Consider the following 18,444-nt stretch of genomic DNA (forward strand, 5'->3'; position numbering starts at 1 on the left):
ATCCGCCCATGGATTGAAGGGTTGCAGGTTTCGAATCTGGTCAAGGGCACGTACCTCGGTTGCAGGCTCGATCCCCAACCCGGTCGGGGTGTGTGCGGGAGGCAACCAATTGATGTGGCTCTCTCATATCAATGTTTCTCTGTCTCTTCCCCCTCTCTCTAAAAATCAATGGAAAATTGTCCTCAGCTGAGGATTAACAAAAAAATCCTATATAATAAAAGCCTAGGTGGCGTCACGCCCTTGCATGATGCCCTTGCGTGACGTCGTCACAAGATGGCCACCACAAAGATGGCCACCACAAAGATGGCCGCACGCACAGTGGAGGTGGGACCCGGCGGCTGCTGCTCCGCGTGGTGAGGCCTGGGGGTCCCGCGGCTCTGTGTAGCGTGGAGGAGGCTGGTCCTGCGTCTCCGCAGCCTCACATGGAGGAGGCGGGTCGCAGTAGGGGAGGGCCGTTGGCGGCAATCGGGCCGGCAGGAGAGGGCAGTTGGGGGTGATCACACCGGCAGGGGAGTAGTTAGGCATCAATCAGGCCGGCAGGTGAGCATTTAGGGGGCAGTCAGGCCAGCGGGTGGGGCAGTTGTGGGCAATCGGGCTGGCAGAAGAGAGCAGTTGGGGATGATCAGACCGGCAGGGGAGGGCAGTTGGGGGCAATCAGGCTGGCAGGGCAGCAGTTAGGCATCAATCAGGCCAGCAGGGGAGCAGTTAGGGGGTGATCAGGCTGGCGGGGAGGGCAGTTGGGGGCAATCACACCGGTGGGGGGGGGCAGTTGGGGGCGATCAGGCCGGTGGGGGGGGGCAGTTGTGGGCAGTTGTGCGTGATCAGACCGGCAGGGCAGGGCAGTTGAGGGTGATCAGACCAGCAGGGGAGGGCAGTTGGGGGTGATCAGGCTGGCAGGGGAGCAGTTAGGCATCAATCAGGCTGGCAGGGAAGCAGTTAGGGGGTGATCAGGCCGGCAGGCAGAGTGGTTAGTGGTGATCAGGCAGGCAGGCAAGTGGTTAGGAGAGATTAGGCAGGCAGGCAGAGGTTCAGGCAGGCATGCGAGTGGTTGGGGTGATGAGGCAGGCAGGCAGAGTGGTAGGGGTGATGAGGCAGGCAGACAGGCGAGCGGTTAGGAGCCAGTGGTCCCGGATTTCAAGAGGGATGTCCAACTGCTGGTTTAGGTCTGATCCCTGTGGCAATTGGACATCCCCTGAGGGGTCCCGGATTGCGAGAGGGTGCAGGCCAGGCTGAGGGACCGCCCCCCCCCATCCCCATGCACGAATTTTGTGCACCAGGCCTCTAGTATATATATAGAAAGAGAGAGAGGAAGGGAGGGAGTAAGGGAAGAGTGGGGAGAGAGAGAAAGAAATGCTTATTACAGAAAACTTGGGAAGCATAGGAAAAGTGCAAAAGAAATTAATCTCCCATAAAATCAGATATTTAACCACTATTAGTATTCAGTCTATTACCTTCCAAAGTTTTTAGTGCCTACAAATACATTTTTATTACAAACACCATACTCTGTATGTACACTTTATTTATTTAGTAATATATCATGAAAACATTATGTTAAAAATATTCTTCTACCAAGAAGAAGAAATAAAAGGCATCCAAATTGGAAAGGAGGAGGTAAAACTTTCATTATTCACAGATGACATGATACTGTACATTAAAAACCCTAAAGACTCCATCAAAAAACTACTAGATTTAATAAATGAATTTAGAAACAAAGCAGGGTACAAAATTAACACCCTAAAATCTATAGCATTTTTATATACCAACAGTGAACTCTCAGAAAGAGAAATTAAAAAAACAGTCCCCTTTACCATTGCAACAAAAAAAAATTTAAGATACTTAGGAATAAACTTAACCAAGGAGGTAAAATACCTGTACTCAGAAAACTACAGGATGTTGAAAAAAGAGATAGAGGAAGATATAAACAAGTGGAAGAATATACCGTGTACATGGATTGGTAGAATCAACATCATTAAAATGTTCATATTACCCAAAGAAATCTACAGATTCAATGCAATCCCTGTTAAAATACCATTGGCATATTTCACAGACCTAAAACAAACACTCCAAAAATTATATGGAACCAAAAAAGACCTCAAATAGCTGCAGCAATCTTAAGAAAGAAGAACAAAGTTGGAGGAATCACAATACCATATATCAAGTTATACTACAAAGCCACTGTAGTAAAAACAACCTGGTACTGGCACAAGAACAGGCATATAGATCAATGGAACAAAACAGACAACCCAGAAATCGACCCAAGCCTCTATGCTCAATTAATATTTGACAAAGGAGGCAAAAACATAAAATGGGGTTAAGACAGTCTCTTCAATAAATGGTGTTGGGAAAAATTGGACAGGAACATGCAAAAAAATGGAGCTAGACCACCAACTTACACCATACACAAGAATAAACTCAGAATGGATAAAAGGCTTAAATGTATAACATGAAACCATAAAAGTCCTAGAAGAAACCATAGGCACCAAAATCTCAGACATCACTTGTAGTAACATGTTTACCAATACATCTCCTAGCACAATGGAAACTAAGGAGAAAATAAACTAATGGGACTACATTAAATAAAAAGCTTCTGCACTGCAAAGGAAACAATCAACAAAATAACAAGAGAGCTCACTGCATGGGAAAATATATTTGCCAATGACAAATCCGATAAGGGCTTAATCTCCAAAATATATAAGCAACTGATACAATTTAATAAAAGGAAGACAAACAATCCAATTTAAAAATGTGCAAAGGACCTAAATAGAAACTTCTCCAAAGTGGACATACAGAAAGCCAAGAGACATGAAAAAAATGCTCAAAGTCACTAATCATCTGAAAGATGCAAATCAAAACGACAAGATATCACCTCACACCTGTCAGAATGGGTATCATCAACAAGTCAACAAACAACATGTGTCGTTGAAGTTGTGGAGAAAAGGGAACCCTAGGATACTTATGGTGGGAATGCAGCCTGGTGCAGCCACTGTGGAAAACAGTATGGAGTTTCCTCAAAAAAATTAAAAATAGAACTACCATTTTACCCAGTGATCCCACTTCTAGGAATATATCCTAAGAAACCTGAAACACCAATTCGAAAGAATGTATGCACCTCTATGTTCATAGCAGTGCAATTTACAATAGCTAAGATTTGGAAACAGCCTAAGTGCCCATCAGCAGATGAGTGGATAAAAAAATTATGGTACATTTACACAATGGAATACTAGACCACAATAAAAAAAAAAAAAAAAAGAAGAACCCTTACCATTTGCAACAGCATGGATGGACCTGGAGAATATTATGCTGATGGAACTAACCAGTCAGAAAACGGTAAGTATCATTTGATCTCACTCATATATGGAATCTAATGAACCAAATAAACTGATGATCAAATAGACCCAGAGACATAGAAACATGAACAGACTGTTGAACTCAGAGGGAAGGCAGGGGAGGGTGGATGGGAAGAGATCAACCAAAGAATTTGTTTGTATTTAGGCATTACCCGTGGACACAGACAATTGGGTGGTGAGGGCCTGGTGGAGGGGTGGGGAGATGGGAGTGGGCTGGAAGAGGTTAATGGAGGGAAAAGGAGGACATATGTAATTTTTTTTAATTTTTAAAAAATAAATTTAAAAAACCACACCTCATAAACACATACACACACAAATAAAAATATTCTTCTATTAACAGCTTTTTGGGAACAACTTGATAGCCATCGTCTAATTATGCTATAATTTAATTAACCTGTTTTTTCACATTTTGTTTATTCACATATTTTTTGCTAATGACTTTCATATGGCTTCTGATCTTGTTGGTATGAAAATTCAATAATTGGCTATAAATTAATTCCTTGGCATTAATATCTATATCAGCGGTGGGAACCTTTTTTCTGCCAAGGGCCATTTGGATATTTATAACATTATTTGAGGGCCATACAAAATTATCAACTTAAAAATTAGCCTGCTATTAAGAGTTGCTTAGTTATTTGGCTACCTCAATAAAATTATAAATGACTCTTTAAAAAAAAATTAGCCTGCTATATTTGGTCAAACATTTAATTAATTCACCCCCTAATGCCTTGGGAGGGCCAGACCAAATGATTTCACAGGCCTTATATGGCCCGCGGGCCGGACATTCCCCACCCCCTGAATATGAAGGATAACTTTGGGATCATTTTCACTCAAATTATTATAGAATTTTAAGACCTTAACAGAAAAGATCTGACTATTCATCTGGGGTGGGCTCTGATGGACCAAATTTCTCCTGGGGCTTTCCTGACAGGTAAACCACCCTCTGCTCAAATACCTCCATAACTAGGCACGACTCAGCTCCTCTTTCTATGTTCCTATATTGGGCATAAGAAGCTAGATTCTGACAAATAGGTTTTGAAAAGTTGCTTCCGAAACTTTTAGTAGCCTGATTTGAGAATATGGGAATGAAGTTAGAGACAGGTTGGCAGGCAAGATAGCAGGGAGTGCAGGCTTAGCTAATAGAAGCCAAGTAATTATTATAGACAGGCCGAGAGAGTTCTCTGATTTACAAAATACAGTTATTCTAATTGATTTCTGCATACTTGTGGATAGGGATCTGCCCCTTTCCATTTATTTTTCATTTGACAAGTAAGATATGAAATGTTTCATGCCTTTCTAATTTAAATGTTACACATGTTGAGAACTGACCTTGCCAGCCATTTTAAGCCTGACCAAAAACATAATGCATTTTTATTAGCCTTCATCATCTGGTTAGAGCCAACATGTTGTATGGAACTGTATAGGAATATAAACCTCCTTTGTAGCATAACCTATTTCTGCCATAAAGTAGATGTGATGAGAAGGCAGCTAAGTTTCCTTGGTAAGTTGCTCTAGTCAGCCTCATGAGGTTGATTAGCCCAAGGATGCTCATTGAGAGACTTCTTAGGAATTGAGATTCATGCTCTTGAGGATCTTATGATTAAGCTGAGGGGAAAGACACGTGGATAAATAATATAAGGCAGTATGTGAAAATTATACATATGCTAAGATCAGAGGGAGCTTCGCGGATAAACAGAACATTACCTCACAGCCCACATTTGGGGCTGTGAATGATGTCCTTGAAGCCATATGCACCACATTCAGCCTGCAGGCTGGGTAAACCATCCATCTCACACATGTGCACTACTATTTTCCAAATTGTAAATGCCAGCAATGCTTTTAAATGAGTTCTAGTTTTATGACATCTGTTGTAGCCCCACCCCCTTCTAGTTTGTTTCAACATCTACCTACAAAAATGGGTGGCTACCAGGCTCAATTCTTCTCAGGTATCCCTATACCTGAAGGTTTCTTGGGCCAAGGGAAGAGTTTTCTCATAAATGCTTAATGAAATTACTTTGAAAACTTTCCCTCATAATGGAAGTAAAAGGAATAATAGCTTACACTTTTCTTTCAGCCATTTTTTGGTTATCAGGAACTTTAAGAGATTTCTGTATATGTGGGACACATGAGCTAGTGGTTTTCATATTTAGTTTGACTATTTGGTAGGCAAGGTGGCTGTAAATTATTAGAGAATTCAGAAATCAAAATCTTACTCTAGGGCTGTTATTAGGTAAGAAATTTTCCTATTCCTTTGTTCTCTGGATGATTATTAATAGTAACCAGTTGGTCTTCTCTAATTTACTCTGAAACAATTAGTACAGTTTGTAGCATTTTACAAATTATATATCTTTCTCATGACTCATAGCCTTTGGGGTCTGTTAAGATCATCCTGGGTAGTAGCAACATATAGACTAATTGCTTCTATTGTGACAAAATCATGAGAGGATAGTCAAATATCTCTAAACATAAAACTCACCTTTATATTTATATTATGGCTTGTATTCATGATAAATATGGTGCTAGTTGGGTTGCTAGGTAATTCAAAATTGTTATTTTTTTCCAAAAGATTTTTGCCTTGTGCTGTTTTAAAACAAAATGGAGAAGGAAAGCAGTAACTTGTAGAATTTAAAAAGGTATATAAACAAAAAGTTCTTTTTGGAACTCATACTTGAGGAGATCCCATCAAAATAATAAACATCTTTCATGAACTGGCCTGGAAAGAGATCTTTCTCTTGAAGAAGGCCTTCTTTCTTACCTCTCCCCCAACTATGGATCCCTGTTTTCTGCTGCACTGTGGGTAGGCTCTCTCTCTTTCTTACTCTTCCTGCTTTGAGGCTTCTTCAAATAGCAGACCCCAAATGAGGAAAGTTTTATTTGCTGAAGTAAGAGGCCAGAATGTGTCCTCCCAACTCCTGCTGTGTAGTACACCCTAACACCACCTGTGCCAACAGGAGAGGAAGCTCAAGGCAGCTGCACCCAGCAGGCCCAAAGTGCCTAAGTCCACAGTGAGATGATAATGACACATTGATAGGGGGTATCGTAATCTCCATTCTGTATATCGGGGTTCTTTCATTCTTCCCCCTCTTTCACAAATTTCCACCAACAGTTAAATCCAGACAATTGTTTGTGGTGTTAAAATGGTTGAACATCTCTTCTTATAGCACTTCCTTTTGCTGTGTTTGTCCCATTTTAACTCTGTATCCCTCCATCATCTGTTAATCTCCATTTTTTTAGTTACTTTTTATTTTTCAATTATAGTGGACATATACTATTATATTAGTTTCAGATGCACACCCCAGTGATTAGACATTATATAACTTACTAAATGATCATAGTGATAAATCTCCTACCCATCTGACATAATACAAAGTTGTTGTTTTTTAAATTAAATCTCTATTGTTTAAAGTATAACATATGTCCCCTTTTTCCCCGCATTGACCCCTTCTAGCCCAGCCCCACTCCGCCCACCTGGCCTTCACCAGCCTATTGTCTGTGTCCAGGGTTTATGCATATGAGTTCTTTGGTTGATTTCTTCCAACCTACCCCCGCCTTCCTTCTGAGATTCCACAGTCTGTTCTGTGGACTGGATCTGTTTTCTTCATCAGTTTATTTTGTTCTTTAGATTCCACAGATGAGTGAGATCATGTGATACTTGTCTTTCTCTGACTGGCTTATTTCACTTAGCATAATACTCTCCAAGTCCCTCCATGCTGTCTCAAAGGGTAAGAGATCCTTCTTTTTTTACTGCTGCATAGTATTCCATGGTGTAAATGGACCACAGCTTTTTTATCCACTCACCTGCTGATGGGCACTTGGGATGTTTCCAAATCTTAGCTATTGTAAATTGTGCTGCTATGAATGTAGGGGTGCATATATCCTTTCTGATTGGTGTTTCTAGTTTACTGGGATATATTCCTAGAAGTGGGATCACTGGGTCAAATGGCGGTTCCAAATTTAATTTTTTGAGGAAACTCCATACTGTTTTTCCACAGTGGCTGCACCAGTCTGCATTCCCACCAGTAGTGCACGAGGGTTCCCTTTTCTCCACATCCTTGCCAATACTTGTCGTTTATTGATTTGTTGATGATAGCCATTTTGACAGGTGTGAGGTGATACCTCATTATCGTTTTAATTTGCATCTCTCTGATGATCAGTGACTTCAAGCATTTTTGCATATGTCTCTGGGCCATCTGTATGTCTATTTTGGAGAAGTGTCTATTCGAGTCCTTTGCCCATTTTTTTATTGGACTGTTTGTCTTCCTGGTGTTGAGTTGTATGAGTTCCTTATATATTTTGGATATTAACCTTTATCAGATGTATCATTGCCAAATATGTTCTCTCATACAGTGGGTTTCCTTTTTATTTTATTGATGGTTTCTTTTGCTGTTCAGAAGCTTTTTTTTATTTTCATGTAGTCCCATTTGTTTATTTCCTTTTTAGTTTCCTTTGCCCTAGGAGATGTATCTGTAAATGTTGCTATAAGACATGTCTGAGATTTTGGTGCCTATGGTTTCTTCTAGAATTTTTATGGTTTCATGACTTACATTTAAGTGTTTTATCCATTTTGAGTTTATTATTGTGTATGGTGTCAGTTGGTGGTCTAGTTTCATTTTTTTTGCATGTACCTGTCCAGTTTTCCCAACACCATTTATTGAAGAGACTGTCTTGACCCCATTTTATGTTCTTGCCTCCTTTTTCAAATATTAATTGAGATAAATGGCTTGAGTCAATTTCTGGGGTCTCTGTTCTGTTCCATTGATCTATATGCCTGTTCTTGTACCAGTACCAGGTTGTTTTTATTACAGTGGCTTTGTAGTATAACTTCATATCTGGTTTTGTGATCCCTCCACTTTTATTCTTCTTTCTCAAGATTGCTGCAGCTATTCAAGTAGGGCTCTTTTTGGTTCCATATAAATTTTTGCAGTATTTGTTTTAAATCTGTGAAATATGCTGTTGGTATTTTAATAGAGATTGCATTGAATCTATAGGTTTCTTTTTAATTATGTTGATTCTACCAATCCATGAACCCAGTATACTCTTCCACTTGTTTATATCTTCCTCTAGCTCTTTTTTCAACATCCTGTAGTTTTCTGAGTACAGATATTTTACCTCTTTGGTTAAATTTATTCTTGACTCTCTTAATTTTTTTGTTGCAATGGTAAATGAGATTGTTTTTATAGTTTCTCTTTCTTAGAGTTCATTATTGGTGTATAAAAATACCACCCATTTCTGTAGGTTAATTTTATATCCTGCTACATTGCCTAATTCATTTATTAAATCTAGTAGTTTTTTATGGATTCTTTAGGATTTTCTATGTACAATACTATGTCATTTGTGAATAATGAGAGTTTTACTTCCTCCTTTCCAATTTGGATGCCTTTTATTTCTTCTTGTCTGAATGCTGTGGCTAGGACTTCCAGTATTATCTATAATAATAAAAGCGTAATATGCTAATTAGACCGGCCATCCTTCCGGACGACCTTCCGGACGAAGATGGGCCTGCAAGGGAAGCCCGGGTCCTGGGTACCTGCCGCAGGCCCGAGGGAAGCCCGGGTCCCAGGTGCCAGAGGGAAGCCGGTGTTGGCAGCCGGGGGAAGGAAGGCCTACTCTTGCATGAATTTCGTGCATCAGGCCTCTAGTATTAAATAAAAGTGGTGAAAGTGGACATCCCTGTCTTGTTTCTGTTATTAGAGGAAGTGGTTTTAGTTTTTGCCCATTGAGTATGATGTTGGCTGTAGCTTTGTCATATATGGCCTTTATTATGTTGAGGTATGATCCCTGTATTCCCACTTTGCTGAGAGTGTTTACAAAAAACAGGGTTAGATTTTTTTGAGTGCCTTTTCTGCATCATCTAATTGATAGGATCATGTGATTTTTGTCTTTCACTTTGTTTATGTGATGTATCACAGGTATTGATTTGCAAATATTGTGCCTGCCTTACAAACCTGGAATAAATCCAACTTGGTCATGGTGTATGATATTTTTACTGTATTATGGAATTGATTTGCTAATATTTTGTTGAGGATTTTATCAACTATATCCATCAGGGATATTGGCCTGTAATTCTCTTTCTTTGTAGTGTCTTTATCTGGTTTTGGAATTAGGATAATGCTGGCTTCATAAAAAGAGCTTGAAAGTGTTCCTTCCTCTTGGGTTTTTTGGAATAGTTTGAGGAGGATAGGTGTTAGTTGTTCTTTGAAGATTCATGAAAACTCCTCTGTGAAGCCATCTGGACCAGGGCTTTTGTTTGCTGGAAGTTTTTTTATTACTCCTTCTATGTTATCAGTTGTTATTGGCCTATTCAGGTTTTCTGATTCTTCCTGATTCAGTTTTGGAAGATTGTATTTTCTTAGGAATTTGTCCATTTCACTCACCTTGTCCAGCTTGTTGGCATATAGTTGTTCATAGTATTTTCTTAGAATCCTTTGTATTTCTGTGGTGTCAGTTGTTACTTCACCACTTTCACTTCTGATTTTATTTATTTGGGTCCTCTCTCTTTGGTTTTTGATGACTCTTGCTAAAGGTTCATCAATGTTGTTTACTTTTCAAAGAACCAGCTCTTAGTTTCATTGATTTTTTGGTATTGTTGTTTTGCCTCTGTGTCATTCATTGCTGCTGTAATCTTTATTATTTTTTTTCCTTCAACTTACTCTGGGCTTTTATTCTTCTTCTCTCTCTAATTCTTTAAGTTGTAGGATGAAATAGTTTATTATTAATTTTTCTTGTTTTTTGAGGTAGGCCTGTAGAGCTATGAACTTCCTTCTCAGGACTGCTTTTCCTGTATCTCTGAGATTTGGGGTTGTTGTGTGTTCATTTTCATTTGTTTCCAGGAAGTTTTTTATTTATTTCTTGATCTTGGTAACTCATTCATTGTTTAATAAAATGCTCTTTAACCTCCTTGTGTTTGAATGTTTTTAAATATTTTTTACTGTAGTTGGTTTCTAATTTCATTCCATTGTGAGCTGAGAAGATATTAAGATTTCAGTCTTCTTGAACCTGTAGAGATTTATTTTGTGTGCTAACATGTGGTCTGTCTTTGAGAATGACCCATGTGAACTTGAGAAGAATGTATATTCTGCAGCTTTGGTGTTAAATGTTCTATAAATGTTAATTAAATCCATCTGATCCAGTGTGTCATTTAGAGTGTCTGTTTCCTTATTAATTTTTTGTCTGGAAGATCTATCCAGCAAAGTCAGCGGGGTGTTAAAGTCCCCTACTATGACTGTTTTGCTGTGGATCTCTCCCTTAAAATTCTTTAGAAGTTTTATATATATATATATATATATATATATATATATATATATATATATATTCCTATATTGGGTGCATATATGTCTTACAGGGTTATAGTCTCTTCTTGGATCGATCCCTTTAGTATTATGTAGTGACCTTTATTGTCTCTTGTTGATGGCCTTCATTTTGAAGTCTATTTTGTCAGATATGACTATTGCTACTCCAGCTTATTTTTTCATTTCCATTTGCATGGAAAAATTTTTCCATCCCTTTCTTCTCATCCTGTTTTAGTCTTTTGTTCTGAGGTGGGTCTCTTGTAGACAGCATATAATTGGGTCATGTTTTTGTATCCATTCAGCCACCCTATGTCTTTTGATTGGAGCATTTAATTCATTTACATTTAAGGTAATTATTGATAGTTACTTATTTATTACCATTTAAATTCTTTATGTCTACGTTTGTCTCTCTGTTTCTTCTTCTCATTGTAGCAGTCCTTTTAGCATTTCTTGCAATGCTGGTTTTGTCGTGATAAACTCCTTTAGCTTTTGGTGATAAACTCCTTTAGCCTTTTTTTTGTCTGGGACACTCTTTATTACTCCATCTATTTTGAATGATAGCCTTGCTGGATATAGTAATCTTGGTTTCAGATCCTTGCTTTCTATTACCTTGATGACTTCATGCCATTCCCTTCTGGCTTGTAAAGTTTCTGATGAGAAATCAGCTGACGGCCTTATGAGTGCTCCTTTGTAGGTAACAAATTGCTTTTCTCTTGCTGCCTTTTAGATTCTCTCTTTTCTTTAATTTTTGGCATTTTAATTATGATGTTTCTGAGCATGGGCCTGTTTGGATTCTTCTTGCTTGGTACTCTTTGTGCCTCCTGACCTTGTGTGACTTTTTTCTTCACCAGGTTAGGGAACTTTTCGGCTGTTATTTCTTCAAAGACATTCTCTCTCCCTTGCTCACTTTCTTTTCCTCTGGCATTCCTATGATGTGAATTTTACGTTTCATGTTGTCCCACAGCTCCCTTAAGTTGCCCTCCTGTTTTTTAATTGTTTTTTTTCTTTTTGATTCTCTGACTGACTGATTTTTTCTAACCTATCTGCTTAATTCACTGAGGACCCGATCCTGAGCTTCCCCTTTTCTGCTGTGTATTCCTTCCACTGTGTTCTTTATTAGTGCTATGTCATTCTTCATAGTTACTATATCTTTTCTCATGCTGTTGAGCATCTTTGCCATTATTATTCTGAACTCTATGTCTGACAAATTTCTTATCTTCATTTCATTTAACTCTTCTTCTGGATACTCTTGTTCTTTCATTTGGGGCTTTTTTTTTTTTCGTCACCCCATTTTGGCTGCCTGTTTGGGTTTGTGTCTGTGTGTTAGGTAGATCTGCTAAGACTCCCAATCTCTAGTGCTGGACAATGTCAGACGCTGTTTGTGACTGGCCCTGGGTACCTGTTGGGAGCTGTCAGCAATCCACAGCTTGTAGCTCCCTCTGCTGTGGCTGGGTGTCTTTGGGAAGGACCAAATGTGCAGTGGGGTCTGCTTTTCCTAGACCTGGGCCCAGAAGGAGATCAGGCAGACTCAAAGCCTCCAGATTCCCACCTCTGCCTGCAGTCTGATTGTATTCAGGCTTGATTAGCCTTAGGTTATCGGTCACAGGGTGGGGCTACTTGTGCTGAGTTTAGAGGTGTCCAAGAGAGGCCAAGCTGTAAACCAAGGCCAGATGCTGCTAGAGCCATGTCTGGGGCCACTTAGCAAGAGGTGTGGTGTACACAAAGGCCAGATGCTGCTTATTTGAGTGATTTTAGGAAAGTCTGAAGCATGAGGCAAGAAAGGCCAGTTGTATGGAAATGCCTCTGAAACCAGCTTGGATGGGCCTGCAAGTTGCATAGGGCTTGGTCTAAGGCAGTGGTCGGCAAACTCATTAGTCAACAGAGCCAAATATCAACAGTACAACAATTGAAATTTCTTTTGAGAGCCAAATTTTTTAAACTTAAACTTCTTCTAATGCCACTTCTTCAAAATAGACTCTCCCAGGCCGTGATATTTTGTGGAAGAGCCACACTCAAGGGGCCAAAGAGCTGCATGTGGTTCGCGAGCCACAGTTTGCTCACCACAGGTCTAAGGCAGTGGTCGGCAAACTTATTAGTCAACAGAGCGGCAAACCGTGGCTTGCGAGCCGCATGTGGCTTGTGAGCCGCAGTTTGCCGACCACTGATCTAAGGGACTCACCATGGTGGGATGAATATTGTGAGCCAGGTTGATGGAGACTCGGATATGGCACCAGCCTGTCAGCTCTTTGCTTTGGGGGTAAGGGGGAAAAACTTAGCAAAGGAAAAATGGCCTCTGCCTGCACTTTCCTCTGGCAGAAAGCTGCACTGCCTCCACCCAGCTCTTGCCCTGTTGCCAGATAATATAGTTTCTCTCCATATGTCCCCGGTTCCTTTCAAGGTGCTGCCCTGGTGCTGGAGCTTTGAGGGAGTGAGTTCAAGTAAGTCTGTGCACAGGCCCTTTAAGAGGGACTGCCTGGGACTCCAACAGCCCTTTATCTCCCTCAGCCTCGATCCCTGCTGGTTTTTACAGCCAGAAGTTATGGCGCCTTCTCTTTCTGGCACTCGAATCCTGGGCTGGGAGGCCTGGTGTGGGCCTGGGACCCCTCGCTCCTAAGGGGGCCCTCCACAGCTAAGATATCCCTCCTAATTTTTATCTGCCACACAATGGGTGTAGCACCAGCTCATTCCATATCTCCGCCCCTCCTACCAGTCTCAATGTGGCTTCTTCTTTAAATCTCTTGTTGAAGAACTTCCATTCAGCTAGATTTTAGGTGGTTCTGAATGATGGTTGTTCTGTAGTTTAGTTGTAATTTTTGTTAATCTCCACTTTAAAGGAGATGCATATGTTTATGTGATGGTGGTTGAGTATGTGTATGTGTGTTGGGAACAAATGGGGAAGGGAGCTAATGAGTAACAAATGGAAGGCCAGGCAGCAGGAAGAAGTTACTATTTTCAAATATAAAATAGCATCCTAAATATATTTCCCTTTCTGTCCTAAACACAAAAGACTACAAATGGGCAATTAGTGTTTTTTGAGCCTCCAGGAAAAATATTCATTCTTGCCCTGTACCCCCACCTCCTTTGTAGAAGATGGGACTGAAGAGGTGTAAGCTGAGAACCCCCCAGTCTTTGGGAAAGACCTAAAAGAACATTGTACTTTGGGGTCTGTACTGCTCCCCTCCTTGGTTCTTCCAGTGCTCTGGCAGCTACCCTTCTTCACTCCAGCATCTGAGCAGTGATGGATGGCCCTTTTCACAGGACTGGGTCCTTCTCCTTGATAGATCTGTATAGAAAAAGTAATGGGCAGTGCTAGTCAATCTCAAATCTCTCTAGCTCAGCTGGTTTAGTTACATAGTTTCTTAATCTTCACGTGTCCATTTTATATATTTTCATTCTGGTGCACATCCCTCCATCATCAGAATGAAATTATATTATACCAAATTACTGTGTCTTCTAAATTTTCCTTTATGCTGTTTGTCTATATTTATTTGTTTGCTTATAGTATAATAGCCTTAAAGCCTCTGATCTTCACTGTAGTAAACTGTACAAGGCTAATTATCTGCCAGCAAACTTTGGATTGCTGGATGTTTTAGTTGTTGCCTTCAAATGTAGTAATGGGGTTGCAGGTTTGATGAAATGCTTATGAGTGGTGGCTTTAGGGAAATCAAGCTTTCTGTTTTCAATATTGAATTCCAAATGACTATGTATTAATGCATCTGTCTCCTGCTTTTTTATTTCAGTACCTACTAGAAATGAAAAGCTTAATTCTACCCCCAGAACATATCCTGAAGAGAGGGGACAGTGAAGCAATAGCATATGCGTTCTTTCACCTGGCACACTGGAAGAGGGTGGAAGGGGCTTTGAATCTTTTGCATTGTACGTGGGAAGGCAGTAAGTAATTTTCTTTTTTTGAAACATTTTTTAAGAGCATGAAAAGATGCTAAAACTGTTTTTACCCTGATTGCCCATGGTGAATAATGATTTGCACATCAATAGCTGTTCCTCTTTGTGATGTTAGTCACTGTGAGATGGTTAATTACTCAGGCTCTCCATTTCCTTGGTGGTGGTGGGTGTTACTATGGTGGTGCCATCAAAAAGGCAAGTTTCTACAACAGGTGTGATGAGTCTGGATGCTCCGGCATAGGAGCATCCTTCCGGCAGAAAACCCTCTTTGGAGACCTGGACAGCCCCATGCCGTTGTGGGAATCTTTGGCCTGGTGTTAGATCTTTTGCTGGGCTCTCATTACCACTTCTCAGTGGACTTTCTGGATGGGTTAGTTAATGAGCCACAGTTTTCCTTTACTAGAGTCAGGTGGCCAAACACAAATGAGCAGCAGTTCTGCTTCAGAACAAGAGCAATGGCCATTGGACCCTGGTGTTCAGTGGCAGATTATGTTAGACTAGAGGCCCGGTGCACGGATTCATGCACTGGTGGGGTTCCTTGGTCTGGCCTGCGGGGATCAGGCCAAAACAGGCTCTCCAACATCCCCCGAGGGGTCCCAGATTGCGAGAGGGCACAGACAAGGCCGAGGGACCCCACTGGTGCACAATCGGGGCCGGGGAGGGACTGCAGGAGGTCTCCAGGGTGTGTCTGGCCCATCTCGCCCAGTCCTGATGGGCCAGACCTCAGCAGCAAGCTAACCTACCAGTCAGAATGTCTGCCCCCTGGTGGTCAGTGCTCATCATAGTGACTGGTCAAACAGTCGAATGGTCGGACACTTAGCATATTAGGCTTTTATTATATAGGATGGCTGTGATTAGCTCCCATCATTCTGTGTAAGGAGAAGAGGATCTGATGTAGTGAGATGTGCCCCTGCCCTGGAGAAGTTCTTCTCTACTTGGGTATAGTAACCAGAAGCATGTAGCAGCTGCCCAGTGGTTCTTCAGAAGGGAGAAGTCTTTGGGGGTGGAATGGTCGTGTGTAACCTTACGGATCATGTGAGATTTTAACCAAGCCTTGAAGAATTGAGCCAGTATTATAAGCAAGGACACTGGGAGAATGTAAATAAAGAGGGAAAGCCCGAGACTGTGGATTATTGGACATTCTGTTTTGACACTCCGTTATCATTAATTTAAGCAAAACAAGTACGACATGTAGAATGAGGTTTTTTCCTCCTTTCCTGGGGAAACAAAACAAATATTAGAGTCTTCTGTTAATTTTTTTGTAGTTCCTCCCTACTCTTATCAGCTTTATTAAACAGATGTCTCCTTAATCCCTTTAACTCTGTTTGTCTTAGCTGCTTCCATTTTTATTTTTATAATCTGCTCTTCCCTCTTCCTGTCCTTCCCTAACCTAGTAGGAATCTAAATTGGAGCAGGAAGAGGACAATGGAGGGGGAGGAGCCAAATGGGATGGAGTAAAAGTGAGTTGATAGAGATGGATGGGACTCAAGTTGATTGAAAGTTTTTTGTTTAGTTGTTTTGAAAATATTTCTTTAGAGAATTAATAGTTGGTCTACGTAGATAATTTACCATTTATAACATGAGGGATGTTGATTTGATTGATGCTTCTACCCCGACGCACTCTGTGTATTAACATATTCCAGGTGTCCTGGTGCTGGTATTTGGATATGTTAGGACAGCATACTCTACTCAGGCATGTGTGGGCACATGTACAGTCCCCTCTGGCTTCAGTCATTATTGCATTTAAGGTGTTCTACCCAAATAAGACAAAAGGAATTTAAACACAAGGGGGGGAAAACCACACACACATACACACACACACACACACACACACACACACAACAGAAAAATCACAGCAAGATTGAACATGAGAAGCCTCAACCTAGTTGTGGATAAATTAAATGAACAGATTGACTTACCAAATAAGAACATATTCCTACATCAGCATTTTGGAAACAGTAATAGAAGCTTATCAATTGGATCCAATTGAAAAAAAAAGTTGCCAGTTCTGCCCTAATCGGTTTGGCTCAGTGGATACTAGCAGGGGTCCTCAAACTACGGCCCGCGGGCCACATGCGGCCTGTCGAGGACATTTATCTGGCCCGCCAGGTGCCGCTGCCTGTCCTGCTTAGCAGCCGACTTGTCCCGGGCCTGCAGTGCGCATAGGAATTTGTTGATAGTTTGTTTTTTTAAACTATAGTCTGGCCCTCCAACGGTCTGAGGGACAGTGAACTGGCCCCCTGTTTAAAAAGTTTGAGGACCCCTGGATAGAGCGTTGGCCTACAGACTGAAGGGTCCCAGGTTCAATTCCAGTCAAGGGCATGTACCTTGGTTGCGGGCACATCCCCAGTAGGGGGTGTGCAGGAGACAGCTGATTGATGTTTCTCTTTCATCGATGTTTCTAACTCTCTATCCCTCTCCTTTCCTCTCTGTAAAAAATCAATAAAATATATATTTTTTAAAAGTTTGCCAGTTCTATAGAAAGGATCAAAAGGGGTGCACAGGGGCAAGAAGTGAGAGAGATGCTGTTAGGAATGCATAACTATAAAAAGAAATTCTATGAGAAATAACTGGAAATTCTGTTTGGAAATTAGTTACCCATATAATTGTTTAACAACGAACAGATGCTTTGAATCACCTGGAAGGACAATGGGATTTCAAGAAATGTGATGTGACATAGTGAGTTCCAAAATCAAACAGGGGAATGTAATTATTAGAGTAAAAAAAAAGGAGATGAATTTTTATACGTAAAACAGTATGGCAAGGCAATGAGAGACCTATAGGAAAGGGAAATTCTGCTCCTGATTCTTACCGACAAATAGGAACCACCCCAGGGAAGTTACACTGCTCTTCGGTTTTCCAAAAGAGATCTGTGAGAGTGCTTACTAGGTACCAAATGCCTGTGGAACACCAAGAGCCTTGAAGAGTGTTTATAGAACTGGGTAATTCTACAGAGGGTTTGCATTTCCATCATTTCATGCGTTCTTTCTGGTAAAGTTCTGAGTTAGGCAGGGCAGAGTTGTCCATCTTGGTTGCTCAAGAGAGGAACAACCCTAGCCGGTTTGGCTCACTGGATAGAGTGTTGGCCTGTGGACTGAAAGGTCCCAGGTTCAATTCCGGTCAAGGCATGTACTTCGGTTGCAGGCTCAATCCCCAGTCCTGGTTGGGGCACATGCGGGAGGCAACCAATTGCTGTGTCTCTCTCATGTCCAATGTTTTTCTCTCTCTGTCTCTCCTCTCCTTTCCACTCATTCTAAAAAAAATTAGTGGAAAATATTCTTTGGTGAGGATTAACAAAAACAAACAAACAAACAAGAGAGAGGAACAGATTAATTGAGTAGAGTGATTTGTTGAATGTCATGCAGCCATTGTTGGTAGAGCCACGATATCAGCCCAAGTTCACTTTACCTTCACTCCTCTTTTCTATACTATCAGCTAGTTAGGCCTTTCCTACATAGAAAAGGGATAAGAGGATCAGTTATCTTTGAAACATTTGCTTAAGCCCTCTATATCACTACTTTCAGGCTGAGGTACAATATCCTTATTCCCTTCCTAGTGTTTATAAAGTTAATCATTCTATGCAAAACCATATTTTTTATTGTTGAATACTGACTTAAATATTTTAAATGTAGAATGAGCCCATTTTTATTTTAAAAAATAAAGAAATCCAATTGTAAACAAAGGAAAGAAACTGGAAATTAATACATCTTTAAATAAATTTTAAGTGATTTTTCCCTTCATATTTGCATTTTCAAATTTTTATGCAAGGATATATATTTCCTACAAGCATAAATATGTGTATATATGTGTGTGAATATACATATATATGTAAATTTAAAAAAATAATCTTTCATTACAAGCACTGTGGTCTTTTACAAACAAAGCTATAAATCTGTCATGCAATT

The 18,444-nt window shown here is 40.5% G+C and overlaps 1 protein-coding gene across 9 annotated transcripts in view; it reads left to right on the forward strand.

Moving 5' to 3' along the window:
- ST7 (suppression of tumorigenicity 7) overlaps positions 1–18,444 on the forward strand; it is a 311,491-nt gene that overhangs the window by 273,426 nt on the left and 19,621 nt on the right. For all 9 annotated transcript variants that reach the window (XM_080665997.1, XM_080666004.1, XM_080665996.1 and 6 more), the window contains one exon: positions 14,377–14,527. In XM_080665997.1, coding sequence (XP_080522123.1) covers positions 14,377–14,527 — 151 coding nt within the window. The remainder of the gene's footprint in view (positions 1–14,376; positions 14,528–18,444) is intronic.

This window comes from Plecotus auritus (genome assembly GCF_963455305.1).
Source record: "Plecotus auritus genome assembly, chromosome: 4".
Taxonomy (NCBI): domain Eukaryota; kingdom Metazoa; phylum Chordata; class Mammalia; order Chiroptera; family Vespertilionidae; genus Plecotus; species Plecotus auritus.